General features: G+C 45.5%; 1 protein-coding gene and 1 non-coding gene across 9 annotated transcripts in view; one reads left to right on the forward strand and one right to left on the reverse strand.

Moving 5' to 3' along the window:
- Positions 1 to 27,724, forward strand: part of shi (dynamin-1 shibire) — a 136,051-nt gene that overhangs the window by 95,942 nt on the left and 12,385 nt on the right. For 7 of the 8 annotated variants that reach the window (XM_075688379.1, XM_075688369.1, XM_075688396.1 and 4 more), the window contains 3 exons: positions 104 to 160; positions 6,320 to 6,501; positions 9,337 to 9,525. In XM_075688379.1, coding sequence (XP_075544494.1) covers positions 104 to 160; positions 6,320 to 6,501; positions 9,337 to 9,525 — 428 coding nt within the window. Of the gene's footprint in view, positions 1 to 103; positions 161 to 6,319; positions 6,502 to 9,336; positions 9,530 to 27,724 lie in introns of those variants that run through there. The other variant, XM_075688431.1, reaches the window with a different exon arrangement.
- On the reverse strand, positions 22,238 to 22,310 carry TRNAS-UGA (transfer RNA serine (anticodon UGA)). The gene has a single exon. It is a non-coding gene; the product is annotated as a tRNA-Ser (tRNA).

Consider the following 27,724-nt stretch of genomic DNA (forward strand, 5'->3'; position numbering starts at 1 on the left):
GAACGGTATTTTTTAGGCGTTAAATGTTTGCTGGGTAATATACATGGTATAGTGGCGCTGAAAGACAGTTTACTTAAGCTTGTGCTTTTGTGTTCTTGTGCAGACTAAAGAATTCATCTATTCAGAACTACTAGCAGCACTTTATGCTTCAGGTGATCAGGTAAGAAATAATTTACTCTTGGAATTTTCAACTATAAGATTGTTCCGCATCATATAGTGCCAGCATTTTTACATTTTAGTACTGCTTAGTGCCATACTATGTATATACATTTCATCTGCATTTTCTTTTCTTTAGAGCTTAGTCTTGGGTTGGCAAGTGTACAAACGGGCTGAAAAGTTCTTGACCCTGCCAAGAAGGAAATCAAAGTGCCAGGAAGCTTGCAGCTTGTTCAGTGTACTCTCTAGTATTCTGGTAGCACAATTTTGAATAATTCTTTATAGTATAAAGTATCAAATACTGAGCCCAATACTGCAAAAATCTGGAAATGCCTGCTCTGGTCTAAAATTACTGAAAACATGATGCACATTGATTACAGTGCCCTTAAAGCACTACCCCCATTTTGCCACTCGTGAAAGTTGCTTAAGAGGAAGCTTTAGCTCGGGTGTTCCTATCTAAATGCACGTAAAAGGAGAATTAGTTTTTCTCGGCAACCACTGCACCAAATTTAACGAGGTTTATTGCATTTAAAAGAAAAACTTAATATCTAGTGACGGTAGGTTTTGGATCTTTGATTTAGGTCATCAATTTTTTATTAAAATTTGACAACAATCAAACATTTAAAAAAAAGGAATTGTCAAGTTTACAACTCTAACTCGGCAATAACAAATGACATCACAAGTCTGTGAATTGCATCTAATAGTACATCTAAAGCGGACAAAATGAATATGTTACACATAAATAAAAAAAAAAATAGTAATATGGAAATACAGCTTTTGCAAAACCCATGTACGCAACGTAACAAATTCATGTAAGATATAAATTAACGTAACAAATTTGTCCGTACCCACCGTGGTTGCTCAGTGGCTATGGTGTTGGGCTGCTGAGCACGAGGTCACGGGATCGAATCCTGGCCATGGCGGCCGCATTTCGATGGGGGCGAAATGTGAAAACACCCGTGTACTTAGATTTAGGTGCACATTAAAGAACCGCAGGTTGTCGAAATTTCCGGAGTCCTCCACTATGGCGTGCCTCATAATCAGAAAGTGGTTTTGGCACGTAAAACCCCATAATTTAATTTAATTTAAATTTGTCCGCTTTGAATGAGCTAATGGATGCCGTTTACAGTACTGCAGTATCTGTTCTTGATGCATTTGTAAACTTCGTGCTTCTATTCTTTTTAACTTTCGAATTTTTGAAAATTATTTTTACAAAATTCAGGGCCTAAATCGAAGTCCCACTTCCAACAGTACTAGAATTTACCTTTATCTCTCAAATGCAACAGATTTCATTAAAATTGGTCCAGGGGTAATCTCAGAAAAGCGTTTCTGTATTTTACATGTATTTGAATAGGCTATGTCAGAGTTGGGCCCGAGCTAAAGCTTCCTCTTAAGCAGATGCAGTAGGCTCTGCTATCATTGCCAGCTCACAGAAAAACGCACATCTCTGATAGCCTTGTGAGTGTGAATAGAGTACATATAGTTAAGGCACTGCAGAAGTAGTGATGTGGTTGGCAGGTTGATTTTGCTTGATTTTTTTTGTGTGTGTGGATAACTGATGAACTCTGCATCAGCCTGTTGGTTTGCTTCTATCTGAAGCTGTGTATGTACATGTGTGATGTATGGAGACATTAAGTTGTAGTGTGGATGTATAGTGCCAAATTGAGAAAAGCATGATTTTGAATGAAGGGGAGATAGGGAGACAATTTTTTTACTTCATTAAGCAGGGATTTGTTATTTTGAGGTTTGACTGCATTATTCCAGTGCTTATTAGTGTGAAACATTTAATGAGTGAAGTTCTTTTCTAGTGTAACTGCAAAGGACGATACTTAACTATCAAATGAATGTGCTGCATGTAAAATTGAATGTGAGGGATTTCTTAATATTACCTGTATACACTACAAAGGTGGGTGCTTTACATAGCTATAAAGCCTACCTCACACTCAAAGCACTGGCAAAACAGTGGGAGCGCACCCCTCCTGAAGTTGCAGTTTCAGGCTAAGATGCCCACTACCAGCTTGAGGCTCTGAAGTGAGACACATAGCTTGTCCTCACTTTGCGATGCATAAAAGAGGTGCTTTATGTGTGCGTTGACTCACAATCAAGGCATAGAGATGGTTACAGGACTTCAGTCAATGAAGGGAATTATTTCCTGATATGTACAAAAGGCAGGGACAACCAACCATTACAGCAGTCTTTGGAAGTCCTGGTCTATGGGTGAAAGTGCCCATGAAGTTCGTTCAGCTGCATGTGGCTATGGCTATAGTGAGCTAGGTCAGGGCACCACCTTGTTCTTTGGAGTATGGGATGAGGTGCATCCGAGTGTTAAGATATCCAAGAGCACCGAATATAAATTTACCAGGTGACATTCGCTCGGTACTCCTTTGCAGGAGAAAAATGCCAAGGCAAGGGTAAGAGGGGCTTGCTGCTCGGGCCTTGTTTGTGTGCGTGGTACATGGTATAAAACGAGCTGTGCAAGTGGGCAGCAGGCTGTACATTCTGCCGGTGGCCCAGTTAGTTTGACTGCAATGCAATTTAGGATCGTGTAAAAAGCCTAGTTTCAGATAGCGTAAATATAAAGCAGCCTCTGTGCAAAATGTTACGTTTGAAATGAGAGTGGATGTGTTGGGAAAGGTTTGCAAAATTAGATGTTTTTCATACCGAAACTTCAAAAGAAAGTTACTGCTTGCCTTAAGTGACGCATGACTCGGAATGCACAACTCCTCGGCGTGGCCTCCGAGATTAGGCACTGTACACGGTTGCCTACAGCGTTCTGAAAAATCTCAGAGAGGTGATGTGCTGGGACTGACATCATATCCACTAAGTGCCGGGTGCACGTGTGATCTGCATGTGCCATTTAAAGGCTTCCAATATGAAAATCAGACAATTACCAGTGCTGCAGCTTTGCCAGAACACCTTCAATAGTAGGTACTACAGGGTGTCTACCAACCGGGAAAACCGGGAATTCTCAGGGAATTTTAACAGTCTGGAAAAACTCAGGGAAAACTCAGGGAATTTGTGCTTCTATCAGGGAAAATTAGCTGTAACATTATTGAAAGGGAACGAAAGTCGTAATAATGCTGGCTCCAGTAACAGAGGAATCGCAACGAATCGTCACTGACGCCGTGTCATCGGCACGATGTATTGCCAGGGTAGTTAACGACCGATTTTCTAGACGCCCGATTTTTCGGACATGCCCGATAATTTGCACGCCTTTGCGGCACCACCACGTACTCCATATAGTCAATGTATATTGCCCTGACTGCAGGTCTAAAATGGCATTAATCAAAGCCGCCACCGCCGCTATTTTGATTATCTCGCCGCCTCGAACCGGCACTCTCGCACGCAGATCTGCTGGCAGCCGTAACTACCACCGCGGCAACGTTAGGCCTAGCTGCTTCTATGTTCGCTATCAAGCTTCTTGCCGTGCGGTGCCGTGTTTTTCATTGAAAGAAATTGTCGCTATCACCAATGGCACCGACTCCGCCTTTGTAATCCTCGCGATTGGCTTTGAAGCTCGCAGAGCACACACACCGCGTTGCGTAATGCCAGTCTCCGAAAGTTATCTTCGCCTCAGTACAGTAGTGTTAGGCGGTGAAGCTTAATAAGCGTGGGAAGGGGCAATTGTCACGGGACACAGTATGTATTCCTTATGTTGAATTCCAATGGCGGAGTCGGAGCAGCCGACGGACTCCGCGAGCGAGCACTCGACTCTGGCGCAGAGCAACGCCTCCAGATCCGCGAGTGGAACACCACCTGCGCCGCCGGAGCAAGGCGGAAGCGGGAGTTCTATCACAGAGTTGCCCAGGATACCTTGCGTGTTGTCATTTCCTTCCACTGTTTGCTCCCAGCACCGTCGCACCAGTCACTTGTCTCTTCAGCGCCGTTCACCTGTTGTTTTTTTAAAAGTGCGGAATGGATATCTCGTCAAGCGTGCAGCAGCTTTTGCTTCCTCGCGAGTCGTGACCGGTGGCGCCTCCCAGCAGACAAACGTGGTAAAGGCAATACGTCACGCAGAGTTCCGGTCCACTCCGCCGATTTTGGCGGAGCATCTTTTTCTGCTCCACGGAGTGACTCCCGCTCTGAATCCCCTCCGACTCTCTCATTGGAACACCTTACTCCCGCCCTCACTCTGCCATTGGAACAAACTTGTTCCGAAACGAGCAGAAAAACTTACTCCGACTCCGCCATTGGAATTCAACATTAATTATACACACGTGCACCCCCATCCCCTGTCACACTACGAGCACCGATATGCCTAGTAAGTGTGCTGGCAGGCCTTAAGAGCTTTTTCGGGCATGCCTGTGGCAATTTTAGCCCTTAAGGGCAGGTAAAGACAGGCATTCACTATTTTTGGACTGCCCGATTTTCGGATGTTTATGCGGCCCCTAGGGAATCCGAAAAATCGGACGTTGACTGTAAAACTGACCAAAAGGATGCTTCAAATGATCCATGTGGTGTAAGCGTGGTAGAAGGAAGATGAGAACAGAAAGGACCGACGCACTGAGGAATTAACGGGAAAGGAAACGTGCCGCCGCCTTTTTGAAGAAGCTTGAGCTAAAAAAACTAAGTGTTGGCTGACGCCGAGATACAGGTGCCCCTCATCCAAACCAAAATAAACTGTTTTAAGCAGTGAAACCCAACACTGAGATGTTGTGTATGGGCTGAGAGTATGTCAGGACAGTTGAGGTTGACTTCCCAGCTGCTGAGAGAGAATCTCACTTGTGGCAAAGTGAAGGCCTTATACCAATGCGCTTGTTTTCAGTTGATAGAATTAGCTCATATTCGAAAATATTTGCTTCTTTATGCATCTACTTTTTATTCGTATTTGAAAATGTTCGACTCAATTCGGAATGGGTTTTACCGTTTCTTTCGCTGTGCATTTTCCTAACACCTTCCTTCTGTTTTCTTTTTAAATAAAATAGATATTACTCCTTACTATTCAAACTGGATTAAGTCATTTTTTTTTTGTTTCAGCATGCTTACTAGAGAATGACAGCATCGAGCAACGTGGTGTCAGCCTGTCTTCACATAAAACGTAAAGTTCTGGCTCATTCAGGGAATTTTGCAAATGTGCTCAGGGAAAACCTGGAAAACTCAGGGAATTTGGAAATGTCAACTTGGTAGACACCCTGTACTACTACTCGCTGAATGCCAATTTTAGCCAAAGGGAAATTTCATTGCAGTTCGCCTTTCAGGTCAAAATGGCACTTCTCCGGCGGTTGCTTAGGGTGTATGGCGCAAATCACATTTATACCAGAGATGTGGCTACAAGACCTTTCTTGTAGTAAAATTCCCAGTTGGTTTCTGTGAGTTTCACTTGGTCTCAGCTTGTTCAAATTGGCGATTTTGCCATAGCCAGTTAGATATGTTGATCCTATGTACACATTTTCTTTTTGAGAACTTTGAACCCTTGGCCATAATGTGTAAAAATTTTGTATTGTGATTACTATAGTTGACTTAATGCTTGCTTCTCACTTAAAGCTCTGCCCAAGCTTTCTCGGTGACTTAATAGTGGATTTTAGGGAAAGCCAGATTGCAGAATTTCCCATGTGTATTGTAGCAAAACATGCAAAAGACAGTGATTATACTAGAAAGTGAATGAAAGTGCTTCACTACAGGATGGAGAAAGAGAAAAGGCCGTGACTGAGCAAAATGGAATGGCAGAAGGGGACAATGAAATTCACACAAAAGTGCAGAAGACAGCAAAGAGCATGAGACTTCTGGGGTATTTACTACAAATGGAAAGTATAGGGGAGTATGTGAATGTACATCTGTCTAAGAGCTTGTTTTTCTACTTCTAACTGCAATTTCAGCTATCCCAAGAAGTCCGCAGTTTGATGGGGGTGAAATGCAAAGACACCCATGTACTTCGATTTAGGTGCGTGTTAAAGAGCCCCAGGTGGTCAAAATTAATCTGGAGTCTCCCACTAAAGCTTGCCCTATAATCATATTGTGATTTTGGCATGTTAAACCCCAGAATTCAAATTATTTAGCTGTCACAGAAAGTGCAGAAGTTTATTGCTTCACTTGCTCTGCATAGCTAACCTGACATGTTAGCTTGCTAATTACAGGTGCTATACATGCAGTGTTCTGTGCAGTCTGACGTTTCTGGCTTTTTTGGTCCATGTGGAGATTGACAGCATTGGCATGTGTTGTGCAGACGCAGCTCATGGAAGAGAGTCCTGAAGAGGCACAGAAGCGAGATGAGATGCTACGCATGTACCATGCCTGCAAAGAAGCTCTGCGTATCATTGGCGACGTGTCCATGCAGACATCTTATCAGCCAACACCACCGCCTGTCAAGGATGACTGGCTCAAAATGCAACCCCCTGATTCTCCACGGTGAGCACAGCTAGCAGGCACTATACTTGTCATGTGTGCTTTGAAGCTTAATCTCAGACTCTGTGCATTCTTACTTTACGGTAACCTTTTAAATTTCATTCATCATTGTTCTAACTTTCTCCAGGTGAGCAAGTCGACCAGGGGCAAAATTTCAAGGGGGGCAGGGTGTGTACCAACCGGGAAAACCGGGAATTCTCAGGGATTTTGAATAGTCTGGAAATACTCAGGGTAAACTCGGGGAATTTGTGCTTCTATCAGGGAAAATTAGCTGTAATTTTATTGAAAGGGAACGAAAGTCGCACTAATGCTGGCTCGCGTAACATAGAGGGATCGTAATGAACCGTCTTTTGACGCCGTGTCGTCGGCTGGAGGAGTTTACAGTCAGTGGCCGACTTTTCGGACGCCCGACGGCTCCGTGGCACTAGCACGTACCCCATAGAATCAATGTCTAAGAACATCTGAAATTTCGGACGCAAGAGCCCTTCGCCGTCCGATTTTCCGGACTTTTTTCCGTGACCGCAGCTCCGAAACGGCATTAATCAAAGCCACGATTGCTGCCGTTTTGATTACCTCGCCACCGTGGCAAACGCTAGGCCTAGCTGCTTCAACGTTCGTTATAAAGCTTCTTGCCGTTCGGCGCCGTGTTTTTCATTGAAAGAATTCGCCGCTGTAAGCAGTGGCACTGACTCCGTCTTTGTGGTCCTCGCGGTTGGCTTCGAAGCTCGGAAAGTACAGCGCGCTGCATAATGCCGGTTCCCAAAAGTCAGCTTTGCCTCAATACAAAAGTGTAACGCGGTGAAGCATAACAAGTGTGGGAAGGGGCAATTGTCACGGGACACAGCATCTATTCCTTAATTATACACGCGTCCATCCATCATCTCCTGTCACAGTAGGGGCACCGATATGCCTAAGAAGCGTGATGGTAGGCCTTTCCGGATGTGCCTGTGGCGATTTGAGCCTTCAATGGCAGTAAAAGACACGCATTCATTTTTACGGACTGCCCGATTTTACGGACGTTTTCGCGGCCCTTAGGGAGTCCGAAAAATCGGACGTTGACTGTACAGCTTACGAAGAGGATGCTTCGAATGGTCCGTGGGGCGAAAGCGCGCTGGGAGGAGGACGAGAACAGAAAGGACCTACGCATTGAGGAATGAACGGGGAAGGAAGCCTGCCGCCGCTTTTTTTCAAGGAGCCTGAGCTTAAAAAACAGTGTTGGCTGACTCTGGAATGCAGGTGTTCCTCATCCAAACTAAAATAAACTCGTTAAAGCAGTGAAATGCAACACTGAGGTGTTGTGCACGAGCCGAGAGTATGTCAGGAGAGTTGAGGTTGACACACCAGCTGTTGACAATCTCATTTGTGACAAAGTTTGGGCCTCACACCAATAAGCTTGCTATAAATTGATAAAAGTAGCTCATATCACCTTCAGTCACGGCATGCACATTTGTAGAAGCGACCTATTTTTGCCATTTCTGTGCAGTGGTAACAAGAAATAGAGCATGAACAGCTTACGGCAAATTGAGCGTTCTGTTAACCTAAATTGCTTCCATTTTCCTTCCGAGTGATATGTATCATTACAGAGTATTGCTTTGGTGAAGGCACTACCATGTTTTACGTGACACTTGGTGTAGGGCACGTTGGTAGCAACCTTGAAATATATAAATTTTTTTCTTGAAATGCTTGAGACTAATGAATAACTTGGGCATGTAGTTCAAGCGGGGGATTTAATCCTTTTTATGAAGCGTAGCATGACTGACTTTACAATATTAAAATATTTAGTTACTCTATAATGAGTCATCATAAATTCTCAAGTCATTCTATCACCTTGATTTGCTTTCAGTCGAGTCAAGCACCACCTATGTTTCACACATATGTATCGACAGTTGATCATAATTCGTGACTGAAGTGGATATTCGAAAACATTTGTTTATGTATGCATCTCATTTTTATTCATATTTGAGAATGTTACACTCGATTTGCAATGTGTTTTACCATTTTTTTTTCAATGTTGTCTTATTTGCTGTGCATTTTACTAACCCGTCGCTACAGATTTTTTAAAATATAAAATAAATGATGCTCTTTACTATTCAAACTGGATTAAGTCATTTCTTAGCATGCTTACTAGAGACTGACAGCATCGAGCGACACAGTGTCAGCCTGTCTTGACGTAAAACAAAGTTTTGCGTCACTCAGGGAACTTTGCAAAGGCACTCAGGGAAAACCTGGAAAACTCAAGGAATTTGTAAATGTCAACTTGGTTGACACCCTGGGGGCACATCTGGTGTTGTCTAGTTTAAGAGAAAATGAAATCCTATCGTGGGAGGCCTAGGCCCAGCCGACTGAGCTGCTGGTGCTCATTAATGTTTACTCTCTCTCTCTCTCTCTGTTGGAAAGAACATTAACCTATTAAAGATACGCTAAAAAGAAAACTAGAGCAAATTGAGTTATGCTGTATTGATAAATCCTGCTTGTACAATACCAACAAAGCTACTGCTGCCACTTTTCTGGTTTGGTAAGCTAAAAAAACATAAAAATGAGATGGGTTGTGATACAGCCTTGAAGTTCCCTTACCAGCTCGCTGTGAAGTCGTGGATTTTGATGGTGTCTGCTCTGGGCTTAAATTATTGTTTATCGGTAATGATGGTCAAACATTTGCATTCTCTTTCAGTTGTATAGCAAGGCAGAATCACCAGTCACATGACTACTATGTGCAAGTGTGTGTGTGTGTGGGGGGGGGGGGGGGGTACATGACTGCCTGGAGATACGAAAATTCTTTGAAGTGCCTGTGGCAGCTTAGGTGGAGCATCATGATCGTGACAAGTCGCTGATGTGCAGGCCGGCCCCTCCCTCCCCGGGGGGTCCCCGGAGGAATGTGGGATCTTCCCGGGCACCCCCCCCAGTCCCAGCGGCGGCCAGCCGGCCAGCCCCAGTGATCCCATCGCGGCCCGATGCAGCGGGCAGGCCACCCCCGGCAGCCCCACCCAGGCCTATCAGTGCCGGTTTCCAGGCACCCCTTGTGCCTTCGTGAGTATAATGCCTCCAGCTTTTTATCTTCCCCCTTACATATGCTCACCTGCGTACTAGCCCACTACCAGCACTACTTGGTTTGGTTCTTGCAGCCTGCATAAGTCCATTTGGCAGTACGCAGGGTTTAAGTTCGTGTGTACTCATGTTGAGTGTATTAGGCTCAAAAGTAGCCTTGTGATTTTGGTTCTCTAAAAAAAATTGTGCGTATCTTGAGTCATGAAATCTCTGTTGCAGTAAGTGGGCTAAAGGTAAATATATTGCGTCTCTAAGCTACTGAGTAGTGCAGTCACAAGAAGCCAACAAACAGACGCCAAGGAAAACATAGGAGGAATTACTTGTACTTACTAATTGAATTAAATGATAAATTAACGGCAATGAAAGTGGATTGAAAAACAACTTGCCGCAGGGGGGGAACGATCCCACATCTTCGCATTACATGTGCGATGCAACACTTCGTGTGCATGCGATGCAACACCAGATGTGCCCCCCTTGGGATTTTGCCCCTGGTCAACATGCTCACCTCCTGGAGAAATGCGTAATGCGAAGACGTGGGATCATTCCCCACCTGCGGCAAGTTGTTTTTTCATCCAATTTCATAGCCATTAATTTATCATTTCTTTAATTCAGTTAGTAAGTACAAGTAATTTCCCCTATGTTTTCCTTGGGGTCTTTGATTGTTGGCCTCTCATGCTATGATTGATAAAAACCGGGCCCCTCGGTTAACCCCCTTTCTTCTCGTGAGTAGTACAATGGTATTCTGAAGGGCACTACAATGCCGTCAACTACAGTTGATTTCGAATATACCTAACCCGGATATATTGTTACGGAAGGTTGAAAGAAAAGAGGAAGTAGATGGCGGGACGCTGGCTGCTGCGTGTTGTTGGTGGTCAGCCATCTTAACTGCGCTGACTCATTTTGTATATATATTGTAAATACAATCTTCTATACTCCCAACATTCCCGTAACATATTGGTGAGAGGTGCGGGGTACCACAGCTGGAAACCGCGCTCCACAGTGGACGTCGCATCACCTTCCACACCATGAATGACTGTGAGAACTCGAGATCAATCTCGTTGCCGCCTCTTACGTCACCGTTGCATGCTAAGTCGCTGTCACTTTTGGTTGTTATTGTGCAACCCAATGATCCTGGAACTCTGCGGGACCGATAGTGCCGACGTTGAAGAGTGGGTGGCCATGTACGAACGCGTGAGCGGAATCAACAGATGGGTCCCTACGCTTATGCTAGCTAACCTGTTGTTCTACCTAAGAGGCACGGCAAAGGTGTGGTACGAAAACCACGAAGAGGAGCTAACCAGCTGGGACCAATGCAAAGAGAAATTGACAGAGTTGTTTGGCGAACCAGCCGGCTGTAAAATTGCCGCAAAGCAGGAACTGGCCTCCAGTTCCCAATTCCCTACGGAGTCTTATGTCTCATACATCCAGGACGTGCTGGCACTTTGTCGTAAAGCCGATCACGACATGAGAGAAGCTAAGACGGTTGGGCACGTGCTTAAGGGCATTGCTGATGATGCATTTAATCTGCTCATGTGCAAAAGCTGCTCTACAGTTGATGCAATCATTAAAGAGTGCCGACAATTTGAGCAGGCCAAAAGCCGATGCTTCTTGCAACCATTCGCCAGACTTCCCAATACTGCCGCAACGTCAACGTGTGAAGATCAACCCGCACATCAGCATGCGTCACCATCAGAGGACGTGCTGCGAATCGTTAGATGTGATCTGGATATGATGGCACCCGCAGATTTCTGTTCGCTTAGCCCTGATGCTACCACATCTTCAGTTCCCCTCGTACAAGCCATTGTTCGCCAGGAACTTGAAAACATTGGTTTACATTCTGTGTGTGTTGTCGCCAATCCCAGAGCTAACAAACGCCCTTCTACTATTTTCACTCCACCCCGACGCTTCTCTCCGCGTTATTGCAACCCGACTGAGTGGAGAACTGCGGACGACCAGCCGATATGTTTCAGCTGTCACCGCATTGGTCATGCCGCCCGATACTGTCGCAACTCGTGGCCCTCAACACCTCGCACGCCAACCAAGCTGAGCTGTTTTGATAGAAATGCCCGCAATGTTACGCCCACGGCCGAGTCTAACAGGGCCAACAACTCTGTTAGGAACACGTGGTACAGCCGCTCACCATCGCCGCCCGGACATCAGTCTCGTTCACCGCAGGCACGTAGCCTTTGGTCCCCTGTGGCTTTCGGCCGCACCCTTTTGGAAGACTAGGTAAGCCCTCGGAGGTGGTGCTGCATTGCCGACTACTGCAGCAAATCCTCTGTCTGTGCCCACAAGAAGTGTAATTGACGTTAAAATAGACGGCGTGCCTGTTCAAGCACTCGTTGACACTGGAGCCCACGTATCTGTGATGAGTGCTAGCCTACGTAGACGTTTAAAGGGACACTAAAGGTTACTATTAAGTCAACGTAAACTGTTGAAATACCATCACAGAAACCTCGAAACGCTTGTTTCGTGCCAAGGAGAGACTTATTTTAAGAGAAAATGCGTTCTGAAGCGTCCGCGTACCTCTAGCGCAGTTCAAATCGCCCGCCCTCCGATCGAGGAGTACTGACATCATGGTCTCATAGTGACGTTGCGCCATCGGTGAGTAGAACGGCGTCCGCAGACGGCGCTACGGCTTTTCTGCGCAAAACGCGAACGCGCGGCCAGAAACAGAGCCAAGACAGAACCGACAGCAGAGCGAAAGCGGGAGTATGGTGGCTAGCGGAAGGAGAAACGAATTACGTCCCACATCATGTCCCACGGTACACGGAGAGTCCGTTTTCGTTAAACTATAGGCTGCGGCGAGCTCGCAGTGTGGTCGGCGTGGTCTTATGAGAAGCGAAGAGCCTTTTCGCACTCGCAACAGGACATAAAAATGTGCGAATCGACGCAAAACTCGGCCTAGAAACGTGCTTCGCCACAACCAGGGCTCAATACGACCTAAGCTGGCACGACCCAGATGTCGTTTCCCGCACCGCCACCAGGCGCCGCTACTATACCTCAAACTCCAGCGCAAGATGCCCATAAGCTGGTACTTCATTCTATGACGCTAACTTCGACGCTCGTCGCAATGGACCCTGACACCTACAGATTGGCTCGCGATGGTGGGCTCAACTTCAGCGATTTGAGCACCGACGAGCGCGACCTGCTGCTGAGGGCTCGCACTGCTGGCGTCGTTGCGTACTACGACGGCGGCCTCGACACCGGCTCTCCGGAGTGGGAAAGCAACGAGGGCTTCCCGCGACATCACATGGACGTGGCATTTTCGCTGCTTGTTCCAAATGAAAGTTTCGCGAGCCAGCAGAACCCTCACAGCACGACGCGATAACGAAACTACTGAAACTCCAAAGCGTGCGCGGCGCAGAGTCGAGCCCGCAGAGTCGAGCGAAAACGAAACCTTTCGAACACTCGTATTACTGAAGGGTAACGTCAAAATGTTATTTTTTTTTAGAATCGAATAGACGTAGACAAGTAGCATTTTTTTCCGTCTTATAATCGAATGAAATGATATTTTTAATACGAGTAGTTGAGTATTAGTAACACAAATTATGAGGAGTCCTTTCGTCATCGGGCTAGTACCGGAATGTCGCTGGGGGGTCTCAAATCGTGTCATGCATTTACCTCAATTTCTCGGTTACTAAAGCTCTGTTCGCGATTATATTGACGCCTTAGACGTTCTAGAACATTGCTCTACCACTTTAACTTTACTTTCTGGTAACCTTTAGTGTCCCTTTAAGAAAGGTCCTCACCCCAGCGGCTGCGCGAGTGCTTGGTGTGGCCGACGGCGGGGTGCTGGTTGTTCTTGGAATGTGTACTGCGCGTTTCAAGTATAGCCGGCTGCCTTACTTAGATCGACAACTGCCCTCGCAACGTTATCGTTGGATTCGACTTTTTATCCATTAATTCAACTCTCATCGACTGTGCGACCGACGTTCTTCAGTTAGAACTGCCTCAACTCGTCGATGCTCCGAGCACCGCCCCACCACACTTGTGCTCGCTTCACGATGTGCATCTGTCACCCAAGGCAGTTACTTATATCACTTTGACCACGCAGCCAAAGGTTCGTGACGGTGAATATGTGCTTTGCCCCGTCATCGACTTGCTTTTGAACCGGAACGTTGCTGTTCTGCATACGCTGGTCACGGTTACTAATAACGACGTCGTTCTACCGCTTCTGAATTTCAGCCTGTGTCTTCATGTGATTCCGGCCGGCATGTTTTGGCCAGTGTTTCTAGTGGTTCCGAATTTGACATTGAGAGTCTGAATGCCGAGAGTGGTTTATTAGCGCCAATTGCAGCCCACAGCTGTGGTTCCTTACCGGATGACTTCGTGAAAATGATTGCACCTGACCTCACCTCTGCACAGGCCACGGGCATACGTCTCCTGCTTGAATCGTACAGTCACATCTTTGATTTCGGCGACAGGCCTTAAGGCCAAACATCTGTTGTTCAGCACCGTATGAACACTGGAGACACGAATCCTATTCGTCAGTCCCTAATCATGTATCGCATGCTGAACATCGAGTCATCCAATCGGAAGGGGACAAAATGCTCCGCAAAGGGGTCATCGTGCCATCAGCCAGTCCTCATGAAGAAGGAAGATGGTACCTGGCGTTTTTGCGTCGATTATCGCCACTTAAACAAGATCACACGAAAAGACATCTACCCACTACCACGCATCGATGACGCCTTGGACTGCTTGCACGGAGCTCAATACTTCTTATCCATCTATCTTCAATCCGGCTACTGGCAGATTTCACTTGATGAAATGGACCGCGAGAAGACTGCCTTCATCATGCCGGATGGCTTATATCAGTTGAAAGTCATGCCCTTTGGCCTATGCAATGCTCCTGCGACATTTCAACGTATTATGGACTCTCTTCTGCGAGGCTACAAATGGACCACCTGTCTCTGTTACCTTGACGACGTTATTGTTTTTTTCTCCCACATTCGGCAGCCACCTTACCTGACTCGCTGCCATTCTTGCAGTCTTCCGAAAAGCCGGCCTCCAACTGAACTCCACGAAGTGTCAATTCGGGTGCCGTCAGATTACCGTGTTGGCGCACCTCGTTGACGCATCTGGTGTCCAACCAGATCCGGAAAAAGTTTGCGCTGTACGCAGTTTCCCTGTGCCGTGTTCTGCTTCTGACATGCACTGCTTCGTTGGCCTGTGTTCTTACTTTGGCCGTTTCGTCAAAAACTTCACCGATGTTGCTCGGCCTTTGACAGATCTTCTTAAGAAGAACAAGTTCTCATGGGGCCCAAAGCAGGCTCACGCGTTCGCCGCTCTCATCGGGTTTCCGACCACCCCTCCCATACTTGCCCACTTTGATCCATCTGCACCGACCGAAGTCCACACTGCCGCAAGCGGCCACGGCATCGGCGTTGTTCTCGCCCAACAGCAGAATGGTACCGAGTGCTTGATAGCTTACGCCAGCCGCCTGCTGTCACCTGTTCAGAGAAATTACTCCATCCCCCAGCGGGAGTGCTTGGCTTTAGTTTGGGCTGTCGCCAAGTTCCGGCCATATTTGTACGGCCGCACGTTTTCGGTTGTTGTAGACCACCACGCACTCTGCTGGCTGTTTTCCCTCTGGGACCCGACAGGCCGGCTTGGTCACTGGGCTTTGCGGCCGAGGAATTTTCGTTTGTTGTCAACTATAAGTCTGGACGTCTGCACAAGGACGCTGACTGCCTTTCTCATCACCCCGTGGATCCCCCTGATCCTGCTGCCCATGATCCGGTGACCTGCTTAATGGCTTTTACTGACAAGACCGACATGCGCGCTGAACAACAATGCGACGAATCCTTACAGTCCATCATCGCTGGAGTGCAATCTGGCTGGAGTGCAACCGCTGGAGTGCAACGCCACATGCCGCATGTTCGTTCTGCACGACGGCATCCTCTACCACCACAATATCAACCCTGACGGCCCTGAGTTGCTCCTTGTCCTTCCACGTCATCTGCGATCCGTCACTCTCGAACAACTTCACGATGCACCGACGGCGGGACACTTTGTCGTTTTGCGTACATACGACCACGTACGACGCCGTTTCTTCTGGTCAGGTCTCTACCGCTTCGTGCATCGTTATGTCGCAACTTGCAAATTGTGTCAGCGCCGGATGAAACCTCCCTTGCCACCTGTCGGATGATTTCATCCAATTGAAGTTCCCTCTGAACCGTTCTTCCGCGTAGGCCTTGACCTGCTTGGCCCTTTTCCGGCGATGACTAGAGGGAATAAGTGGATCGCCGTCGCTACTGATTTCGCGACACACTATGCAATAACAAAGGCATTGCCGACTAGTTACACAACAGACGTCGCAGATTTTCTCCTCCACGACCTCATTCTCCACCATGGTGCACCTTGACAGTTACTTACAGACCACAGCCGCTCGTTCTTGTCTCGAGTTGTCGACGACCTCCTCCGCTCTTGTGCCACTGAGCACAAGCTGCCCACCGCCTACCACCCACAAACGAACAGTCTTGCGGAACATCTCAGCTGAACAATCACAGAGATGCTGTCGATGTACATCTCAACGATCACTGCAACTGGGACGCCACGCTGGCCTACATGACGTTCACTTATAACTCGTCCCGACATGACACCACAGGATATTCACCCTTTTATCTTTTGTATGGTCGCAACCCCACATTGCCGTTTGACAGCATCCTTCCTTCTGTGCCATGTGTTGCAACTGAGTACGCTCGTGAAGTCATCGATCGCGCTCACATGGCACGTCAAGTCGCCCAATCTCGTTTATTAGCCTCGCAGCATATACAAAAAGAACGTTGTGACTGGTGCCATCGCGATGCTAAGTTCGTGCCAGGTGCTTGGGTGCTCCTTTGGTCACCGTGTCGTCGGGTTGGCCTCTCCCAGAAGCTTCTCTCTCGCTACACAGGGCCGTTGTAAAGTCGTATGTCAAGTTAACGACGTAAATTACGAGATTGCGCCACTACAGTTGATGCATCTTCAAGTACAAAGCCTGTTGACGTCTACGTTTTGCTGCTGAAGCCATACTTCGCTCTCAATTCTTTGCCTACCATGCGCCGAGACGGCGCTTCACCACCCGGGGGTCTTGTTACGGAAAGATGAAAGAAGAGAGGAAGAAGAAGATTGCGGGACGCTGGCTGGTGCGTGTTGTTGGGGGTCAGCCATCTTAACTCTGCTGACTCATTTTGTATATATATTGTAAATACAATCTTCTATACTTCCTACATCCCCGTAACAATATCTAATCATTGTCTGTATTGAACAGTTGTGACATCCCCTTGAAAATCCCATGCTAAAGTATAGCGCTGTACTACGCTTGTATCAAACTTGCCTTCACCACCACATTTGATATATTAAACACTGCACCGTGCTGCACCCCTGCAAGTGTGCTTCTCCAAATTGGAATGTGATCACTTGTGCTGGCGGAAATATTCAGTGCCGGTGAAATGGCACTGTTTTGGCAGATGTTATCAAACAATACATTGTATCTGAAGGGCTGTATATGGCATGAAGGAAAAATGAGCTAGTGCTTGTCTTGTTATCGTTCATTAGTTCGTTAGGAGCAAAGGTATCAAGCACGGCATCAAGAATGTGAAAGGCCTCTTGTTTTGTTACGTGTTCCACAATAAAGTGTGGATGACCTTTGATCTTTTCAATGAGTGGCTCTGTTCATGGGATACTGAACTGAAGAAGTCAGCACCGCCAGGTTTGTCTTCTTGTAGGCCAGGGGTTTCTGTGAATGGCATTTTAGAATTTCGAAAGCGACCAAAACAAATTGAAGCCCAACTCCAACTTGGGCATATTTACATTAGTTTGGATAACAAAGCCACTGCATGCTGCATTCATAAATCGTAGAAAGACAACCATTGCATCAACACTAAAGCTCATCACTGTGCGATTTGTGGGTTGCTGAATGTGTTTCATTCATGCTCACAGGGTTACGGGTGAGTGGGAATGAACTATGATGTTCTGTAAACTGAAAGCCACTTTCTAATCTAACAGTGTCTACTTGGTCATCCTGTTGCCTACTTATGATGACTGGGCATTGAAACCACTTTTGACGCTGTTGTAACGAACACATAGGGGCTCACTCATGTGTGATTTGCAGTACAAGTGCACCAATGGCTGCACATTGCCTAGCCATACATGCTGATTTGCTTCCGCACAGTGTACATGTCTACATTATCCTGAATAAATCTGTGCAGCAAACACTTCAACATGCGCGAGGCCCACCACGATATTTTGGCTGAGCGGCACGTGCTTTTAGGGTTTGCGTTGCGATCACATGGGACTCTTTCGATTGTAATTGAGCCTGATTGGGATTGAATTTTCAAACCATGATTGACTTCGTTCTGCAGCTTGTGCAAATGAGCCAATCAAGAACTTGGAATTCAATCCCAATATGGCTCGGTTGCACTTACAATTACCCAGTTTGACTAGGGTATCAAAGGCCAGTTTGCAGCGTGAGTAACATGCAAGGTTTGTGTGCAGAAAATAAGTAAATTTTTGTGTGTTCGACATGGCCTTGGGGAAACAAATCGGTAAATTCCCACTTTCCACAGTCCCAGGGAAATTGTCCGAGATGTGCGGAGTTTTCATACTAACTTCGGATAGGCATATTTTATATTTCATATTATCGATAAATTCAACTATTTTGGGATTCGCTTTGAGATTTATATATCTGGGATGGCCTGTACTGTACCTACTTGAATCTAATGCACACTTTCTCTTGTAAAAAAAAATTGGCATGCACTGAAATCCAGTGTGGAAAAAAGGCTCAACCAGCCATAAACACTGTTGTCCATGGTATCAAGCCTGCCTTGCATGGTGTTTTCTGCATCATTGCACGTAAAAAAAAAAAAAAAAAGGTTGCATGCACCTTTGCACACGCCACTAGGCTTCATGCAACAGGGATGTTTATTCATCCCAAATGACAGTGCGAAGTCAAAGCATAGTCAAAGCCCAGCTGCAGTGGCTACTGCTTTCACTGCGCACCACAAATAGCATGTTGATAAAAGGTAAGTGAATTAAGTAAGTGAAAATAATGCAAAAGTTACAAAACTGCCACGACTGGTTATTATCCAGGTTGTACAGTAGCCATGACAGGTCCTTGCTTCAGATTGGTGGATTTGAATGACCTACACATGACTTTGGAAGCCAGTCAACTGGTGCGTTTTGATGCACTTGCATAACGCCTTTTATCTTTCTAGGCTAGAAGCTGCTGCTGCTGCTGCTGACAGGAAAATGCACAGGTCCATATAAAAACTTCGCTTGTGTGCGTAATCAAAGAACTGAAGAAAGTGAAAAAAAACTAGAGAGATTTAGCTAAATATGTGATAATTGCTAAATATGAGCTAATTCAACTCCAAGTGAAGCCCATTCATTCACAGTGGGACTTTCAGCACAGCAGTTATCACTGACTTAGATGTCAGTTAATAAAGTATGTACATATTGTCATCATGCTATTGTTGTTGACGTCGTCCTCATACCACTATCATTGTCGTGCCATTGTTATCGCGCCGCCGCCGCCGCTGCTGCCGTGCTGTCATTGTGTGGTTGTCACAAAGTTTTCATTATCATTACGTACTGTCTTTGTTGTTATGTCTTCGTTGTCGTGCAGTCATCCTTGTTGTTTTCGTTATGCAGCAGTTGCCATCGGTGTTGTGCTGTCTTTGTTGTCCTTCCCCCTCCCCCTCATTGTGTTGTTGTGCTGGTAAATGCTTTGCACAGTAAAGCACTTAAGGTTGCCGAAAGCGTCACCGTTTTTCATAGAAGAGAGGATACTAAATGTTCCTTCATCAGAGGGTGGGGCCAAATAGGTCTTCCCAGACCCTGTTGGGGCGTTGAGGATGAGGTGCTGCAGTTGGATGACTTCCTTTGAATCTTAAGTTTTCAGTCAAGACTGATGTGGTGCTGCACAAAGCACTCTGTAAAGGTATGAATGCTCAAGTATTAAATGGTTATGACTGGTGTAGTCAAAGCTTTTATGGCTTACAGTGGCTTATTATCAATTAAAGTTGTATAGCTGCTATTAGTGAACAGCAAGCTGTCAATCTAAATTTTTGCTAGAGGTTTCATTAATATGTTGCTCCTGTGCACAGCACTGTTAAGATATTAGGTATTTTATATACGTATCTTTAACACATTCTGTAGGGCCTTTGGGGTGCTTATCTTGTGCTTCTGGTAGAGCTATTGCTATTCTTACTCATCTTTTTGCTCCTAGGAAAGTATTTTCTGTGTTCTATCTTGTGAAAGAAGAAAAGTTTGGGACTTTGCTGGGGAAAGGACCATAGAATCATGACATTATGGCCCATTCTAGCTATCATTCTTCATGACATGAATTTGCTCCTTCGCAGACGCATTGAGACTGCTAAACTAATGCCACTTTCTTATCTTGTTTCATAATGTTTCCATGGAAATTTATTTGCCTTGTGTCTGCCTGTATTACAGTTTTTTAGTATCTTTTACTATGGCTTATTGTTTAATAGGAAATTTTATTAAAACATGTGCAACTTCCCCTTTTTGATGTAGTTTGTATTTACTGAAATGTGAAAAGCATTTAGTTCACTTAGTTTGTGATATGGTTTGCTGATGCTGTAGGGTTTGAGTATTGCCTTTAATTTGCCATGTTTTCTCTGTTCATAGAGGTAATGAATGGAAGAAGGTTTCATGTTAAACTTCTTAATATGTTGTTATGTACAATAGGGCTATGATGGAGCAATTTGACCAAACCCCACCCACCACGGTAGCTTAGGCTATGGTGTTGTGCTGCTGAGCTTCTAGTCGTGGTTCAATCCCAGCCATGGTTGTTGCATTTTGATAGGGGCGAAATGGAAAAAAAAAAAACTCTTGTATTTGATTAGGTACACGGTAAGGAACCCCAGGTGGTCAAAAATAATCTGGAGTCCCCCACTATGCGTGCCTCATAATCAATTGTAGTTTTGGCACGTAAAACTGCATGATTTTCAGGATTCAGTTTTTTAAAATTTGAAATATGGAGACAAAAAGTACTTGAATTAAATAGATTTCTTATCTTCTTTTCTGAAAAAGAAAAGGCATAAGTGCATTTAACATGCACAACCGCTTATTTAAAGAAACCCGCCCCCCCTTTTTTTTCTCGAGAAGTGGGACATTTGGAGAAGGGGAGGGGTAGGGGTGGAGAGAAGTCTTGCAGAAAGGTGCAGCATACAAGCTGGCTGCTTTGTTGCTTGATTACAGTGCTTTGTGGCTCACTGTACAAATCTGAAGACATAAAGACAGTGTGGTCATATGGTCTCATATAGATGCACCAATGCTGCTCTGAAATTATGGGCACAATACAGCATATGTGGCTGTCACTCCATGACTCTAGAGCAGGCTAGAGTGGACTTGTCATTGTCACCACCATTGTCAGTTACTGCACATTATCTCGTTGCCTTTCATGTGTTCAGAGACTGCCTGCATGCTTCTCTCCTTTGTTCAAATATAGCTGGAAAAGTTATTGTACTCGTAACCACCTCCACTGAAGTTTTTGACATCCTCACATAGCTTCTCTCTGGTACGAGTCTTCAGGCCACATATATGATCTTTGTCGTAATAGACATATAGCAAAGCAGACAGCCAATTTTTTTCATGCTTAATCATTTTCCACATTGTGGTGAGAATGCACAGTGGCTAGGACATTGCAAGTTATACAGGGTGTCCCACATAACTTGAGCCAAGAATGAAAGGCGCATCAGAAGCGAATTGAACTGAATGCATACTATTCACAATCGCCTATAGTAAATAAGACAATTTTTTGTTTTCCCCATAACTCACTATTTAGTTAAGTTAAATTACCCAACTTTTTAATTATTGGCTGAGGACCCCATGTATGTATGATACGCAGATTTGTAGAGCACCTTCAGAAACCACCAATCGAATTTCTTTCCCTTACTATACGTCTCGCATAGTCCTTTTTTCCAGGTTGCAAAGGAATCCCATGAAATATGAAAAAAGCCACATGACTGAGCGCTTGCGCAGTGGTATCGTGCTGCTCTCAAGCGTGCATTCGGTGAACGAGGTCGGCTGCATCGTGACTGGTGACGGTGAAGTGGCAGGACATTCTTTATCTCATTAGCAGCACTCAGCCAGAAGCTTGCGCTTTCGCCATCATCTGACGGGAGCCGACCTTGTTCACCAAACGCATGCTCGAGAGCAGCACGATCCCACTGCGCAAGCGCTCTGCCACGTGGCTTTTTTCATATTTCGCTGGCTTTCTTTGCAACCTAGAAAAAAAGACTATGTGAGAGGTATAGTAAGGGAAAAAATTCAGTTGGTGGTTTCTGAAGGTGCTCTACAAATCTGAGTGTCATACTTGGGGCCCTCGGCCAGTAATTAAAGAATTGTTAATTAAACTTAATTAATTAGTGATTTATGAGGAAAACACAAAAAATGTCTGAGTTACTATAGGCTATTGCGAATAGTATGCGTTCGGTTCAATTTGCTTCTGACGTGCCTTTCATATTTAAATTCTTGGCTCAAGTTATGTGGGACACCTTGTATAGTGAAACCTTGTTATAATGCACGAGAAGAAAGGGGGTTAACCGAGGGGCCCGATTTTTCTTAGTCATATCATAAGAAGCCAATAAACACTGACACCAAGGACAACATAGGGGAAATTACTTGTGCTTAATAAATGAAATGAAACGATAAAATAATGGAAATTAAAGTAGATGAAAAAACTTGCCGCAGGTGAGAACCGAACCCACAACCTTCGCATTTCATGTGCGATGCTCTACCAATTGAGCTACCACGGCGCCGATTCCCCATCCACTTGGGTATTTATGTATCCTAGTAGAACCCTGGGAGTGTTAGCCAGCGCCACCACCGGTGGGTTCGGTTCCCACCTGCGGCAAGTTGTTTTTTCATCCACTTTAATTTCCATTAATTTATTGTTTTGTTATTTCATTTATTAAGCACAAGTAGTTTCGCCTATGTTGTCCTTGGTGTCAGTGTTTGTTGGCTTCTTATGACTTGTTACAATGAAGTAGCATTTGACATGAAAATGCATCCGGTATATAACAATATTTGTTATGTGCATATAGTTGGATCTTGATATGTCGAACCTCAATTTAACGAAATTTGGGATATAATAAACTATTTTCACTTCCCGATCTTAGTTCCATTGAAAACTGCATATTTATTTTTGCAATTTAATGAAGTAATCGCATGACATGGTTTCGATATAACAAATGTTTCGCCTGTTTCGCTTGGAGCCTGTATGGCTTCTAAATCTAGCAAAAGACTATAAAAATTTCAGCCAAGGTAAAGTTACTTGCAAGCGTCATCCACAAGAAAACTTTAGTGCCGTCAAAGTGCACGCGCTGGGACACGGCATGCAGGAAACACTGCTACACTATTTGTCGCTTTGGTAAATGACTTGTGGAGGTCGCAGGGCTTGTGGCAGCTTGGAGTGCTTGTAGAAATATGAGCTGACGATTCCTTCACCCAAGGAGGGTGGGGAACATGTACCGTGATCTCCAGCATTAGGGTATGGTAAAATGGTAGGGTTTCGTATGTGGGAGGTTCTGTGTTCAAATCCTGGTGCTGCCGGAAACCCACCGGTTTATCTAATGGGTACTAGAGATGTACCACGACCCAGTGATTGGTTGTTTATATGGATTCTCATCTCGAAAGGGGGCCCCTGTAGAGATATGCGAAGGTCTCTGGGCACACCTTGTCCCACCACACCTTTCGTGAAATAGTCGAGCATCTGCTGCTGCCAAATACCTACCAGTAAAATAGGTATAAGTGCTCTCCTGGCCTGGTGCTCGGCCACTACAGGAGCTCCAGATGCTTGTAAAGGTCACCCACATATTGGGAAGTTGGCCGAATGGGACCGCCAGACTCCTTTTCCAAGGCGCTGTGACGCGAGTTTCTTAAATCCTGGAGTAGGATATGTTCAAGTTTGCCCGGGCGTGCATGACACAGATAGAACTATAAACCTTACTTTGTGTAGTTGTCTCTTTGCTACTTCCATCAGTGCTCCACCTTTCTGGCAAAACTGCCACATTTTATTTTCTCGGGAGGAATATCCATATTATTTTGCACTTTTGTATTTAATTTGTGGGCGCCACTTGATGACAGCTGCCAGCACTAGGTGTAGTTAGCCATGGTGTCCAAGATTTACGGTGCCGCACGATGCAGCACACACAAATCTTGGACGCTGTGAGCCATGCCAATGCATTGCTCTCTGCACAATCTACACTGCTCGCGCTAGCACTTGTAACCACACTATTATGGCCTGACCTTGTTGCGATCTGTTTTTAAGTGCCTACTGACAAGATCCTATCCATCAGAAATGTTGTTAAAATTTGTTAAATTATTTTTCTGTTGAAAATTTAAAACCTTGAATTAACAAAATTAGCGATTTAACAGACATTTTTCACTTGAAGTACAACTTCGTGGTATCAAGGTTTGACTGCACACCAGTATCAGCAAGCAACATTTTCGATTTACTTCAATTTATATTTTATAATTTGTTATATTGAGGTTCAGCTGTATGTCAAGTTGTCCATATTTCATTTCTCCTCAAAGGCCTGAAGCCTTTGAGGGGGGACATAAAGACATGTGAACTTCAATGATTTGAACAAAAATGCAAAAAATACAGCAGAAATGCAGTCAGTGAAGTAAAAAATACAATTGATAATACATCGAAAATATAAAGGTAAACAGTACACAAAAAGAAATATTGTAGCAGGCAAATATTTATTATCATATGTTAGTGTAGGGAACAGTGCTAGTCCGAGGCTGCATAGTGCATTCTTAGTTTTTCAAGGAATTCTTTGCGTTCGGTGTATGCCACTGTGTTCTGGGAGGGAATTCCACAACACTATTGCATTAGGAAAAAAAGATGAGTTCATATATGCTGTGTGGCCGTTTACACGTGCTATTGCATTTAGTAGTGTGTCATGCTATTCTTTGTATATTGATTAGTTAAATAATTAGTCAAGAATAATCGACTTCTGCAGCAATGAAGTTAGGCAAGAAATTCCAATCGGAAAGTTGTAGAGCACTTTGTGAAACATCCGATTAGGCAGTTTCTAACTTTCTGTCTATTAAGTATTACAGTTGACTCCTGTTAATACGAAGTTCACGGGGACCGCAAAAAACTTCGAATTAAACGAACTTCCAATTAAGCACAAAACACAAAAAACAGCACTTTATTTGTGGCGAAATCGAGTATTTTCTCTAAGAAAAATAGTCGGTCATCTCGCTTTGCTTCTTCTTGCCGAATCGCGCTGCTGAAAGCAAGTTCTGCAGGCTGTAGATGTGGCGGAACGCTTCTTCCGCGTTACCTTCAGCGGCAAAGAAGCGCTCCGCAAGAGCAAGGCCCGCAGCTACATCGGCAGCCTTAGGTTGCGGCTCGCCTTCAACGTCATCGTCGCTTTCCTGGGTCGCTTCCTGGAGCCGAATAATCTCTACAATTTCGCTATCCGTCAGCGCACCGCACGTTTCGACCACCTTGTCTACGGCGACGTAATCTTCAAAATTGACGTCCCCGAGAGCATCGCCAAAATCAGTGCCGTCAAGCTCACTTGTTGACGCTTCCTCGCTGAAATTTCAGAGGCATCCTCCGAAGAAGCTGCCACATTACCACAAGCCCTGAAGCAGTTTGCGATTGTTTCTTGCTTCACACGATCCCATGCTCGCGCCAACATGTGGATGGCACTAAGCAGGCTCACCTCGTACTTTGTGGAGCTATCCATACACAAAATCATGCGCTCGAGGAGGTGCCGCCTGTACAGGACTTTAACATTCTTGATGATGCCTTGGTCCATTGGCTGCAAAACAGCCGTTGTGTTTGCAGGCAAAAATGCGAGGCGTATTGCACTCAAGGCTGGCACATTCACGTGTGCACTGCAGTGATCGACAAGGAACAACACCTTGCGGTTCGAAGCAGCAAACTTGCGGTCCAATTTGCTTATCCAGCTCTTGAAGATTTCGGCCGTCATTTACGCTTTTTTGTTCGCCTCATAGTCCACAGGCAGCGTCTTCACGCCTTTAAAACATCTCGGCTTCACGGCTTTCCCGATCACAAGTAACCGACATCGTTCCGTGCCAGTCATGTTTGCCGCGATCAGCACCGACACTCTCTCCTTGCTGCGTTTGCCCCCAGCACAGTCGTCGTCCTTGAATGTCAGGGTCTTTTCTGGTAGAAGCCGATAGAAGAGTGCAGTCTCATCTGCATTGAAGATGTCTTCCGGTCTGTATTCGGCGAGATATTCACGCAGCTTTCCGTCCTTCCACGTGGCGCATGTTTCCTGGTTAACGGACGCCTTTTCACCACACACGCTCTTGAAAACCAGGTCATGGCGATCTTTAAAGCGCGTCAGCCATCCATCTGACGAAACGAAGTCATCGATCCCCAACATTGCTGCAAGCGTTCGGGCTTTCATCGCAACGATGTCTCCGCTGAGAGGCAGTTTGTTGCTCCTGGCCTCCCTAATCCAAACCAGCAGAGCCTTCTCCAACTCTGGGTAAGCGCCGGTGCGCATTCGCTTCCGAGAAGTCTTGAACTTGTCGTTCTCAAATGCATCCATTAATGTGCACTTGTTCTTGATGTAGTTAGAGAGCGTGTTCGGCTTGATCCCGTACTTCCGCACTATGTCTTGTTTGGCGGCACCTCCCTTCTCAACTTCCTTCAAAACCTCGACTTTCGTTTCCAGGTCGAGCGTGCGATAAGAGCCACGGTTTGCCATGGCTATAAACTGCGCGACTAGGTACAGTCAATTCCGAATCACTCGTGGAACAACCTAGCCTACGAGCTTCCCGCACAAAGGCGCTCGACCAACACACGCCTTGACATACGCTGCGCACGCTGCAAGACTAATCTCGCACAATCTCGCCACTGCCAGTATGCAGCGCTGCGTGCACCTATGGCACCCGCGTGGCCTCCGCGATCAGCTCCGGCCACGCGCGGCAGCCGCGCGTGGCCTCCGGCGGTAGCCGCTTCGCCTCCCGCCGGAGTTGATCGCGGAGGCCACGGTAGCCGTAGCAATGAATAATCGCGCCGCTCCAAGAAGGATGGCGTTGTGGGCGGCTGCGGTGGCGATGACACCAACGCGGAGCACGGAACTGTTGCAACACTTGAAAAATTGCACATTCTACCAAAGAATGACGGTCACCTCGAGGATCCCGGCTGAAAATTAACTTCCAATTAAACAATATTACTGGATGAGGACTTCGAATTATCGAGCGATTTCTTCTATAGGATTACATGCAAAACTGTCGGGACCAGCACTTCACTTCTAATTAACCGAAAATTCCAATTAAGCGGCTTCGAATTATCGGGAGTCGACTGTAGTGTTTTTCAGCTTACTGCGGATGCCCATGAAATACAAAAAATACCACGTGACATACCCGCTTGCACGTCGTGATTACAGCGTTTGTATGCGGACAGCTCCAAAACTGTCCGCATACAAACGAACATAGCATCTAGCAGGGCATGCTGCTGCTTAAAAGGCAACAGAGCAGTGACAAAGGCGTTGGCTGTGCAATTTGCGCCAGTGATGTGCTTCCCTCGCAGTGGTTCATGATAGTGATAAGCAGACGCAGCAGCAGCACATCCGGCTAAATGCTATGTTCTTTTGTGCGTGGAACCCTTGGGAGCAGTGCAATCACGACGCATAAGCGGGCATGTCACCTGGTGTTTTTTTTTTTATTTCATGGGCATCCTCGGTAAGCTTAAAAACACTAATGCTTAATAGATAGAAAGACAGAAACTGTTTATTCAGACGTTTTACAATCTGCACTGCAACTTTATAATTAGAATTTTTTTCTAGCTTCGTTGCTTGGCTAATTAATTTTGACTAATTATCTAATTAAGCAAAAACAATAATACTGTGACACACTACATACAAAGGGGAGCAACATGCATTTGGTCGCGTTGTCTTTGAGTGCATTGGCATATTTTTAAGCTCTGGCTAAAGTTAGCAGAAATACCCTGCCGATCACCCTAGCTACATAGTACAAGGAGGCAAACGGAGGGACCATATGAACTTCGACAAGATTAACCACATCATTCGTCGCCGACTCACAAATTCATCGAAATAAATTGTTCTAATTCAAATTTGCTTTTTTCAAGTGCCCGATAATTAGGACAATTCTGCGGCCCCTTTTCTTGTAAGGAAAATAGATGGGCACTGGACTTTAAAAGGTCAAATTTCAA

Source organism: Dermacentor variabilis, chromosome 1 (assembly GCF_050947875.1).
Source record: "Dermacentor variabilis isolate Ectoservices chromosome 1, ASM5094787v1, whole genome shotgun sequence".
Classification (NCBI taxonomy): Eukaryota; Metazoa; Arthropoda; class Arachnida; order Ixodida; family Ixodidae; genus Dermacentor; species Dermacentor variabilis.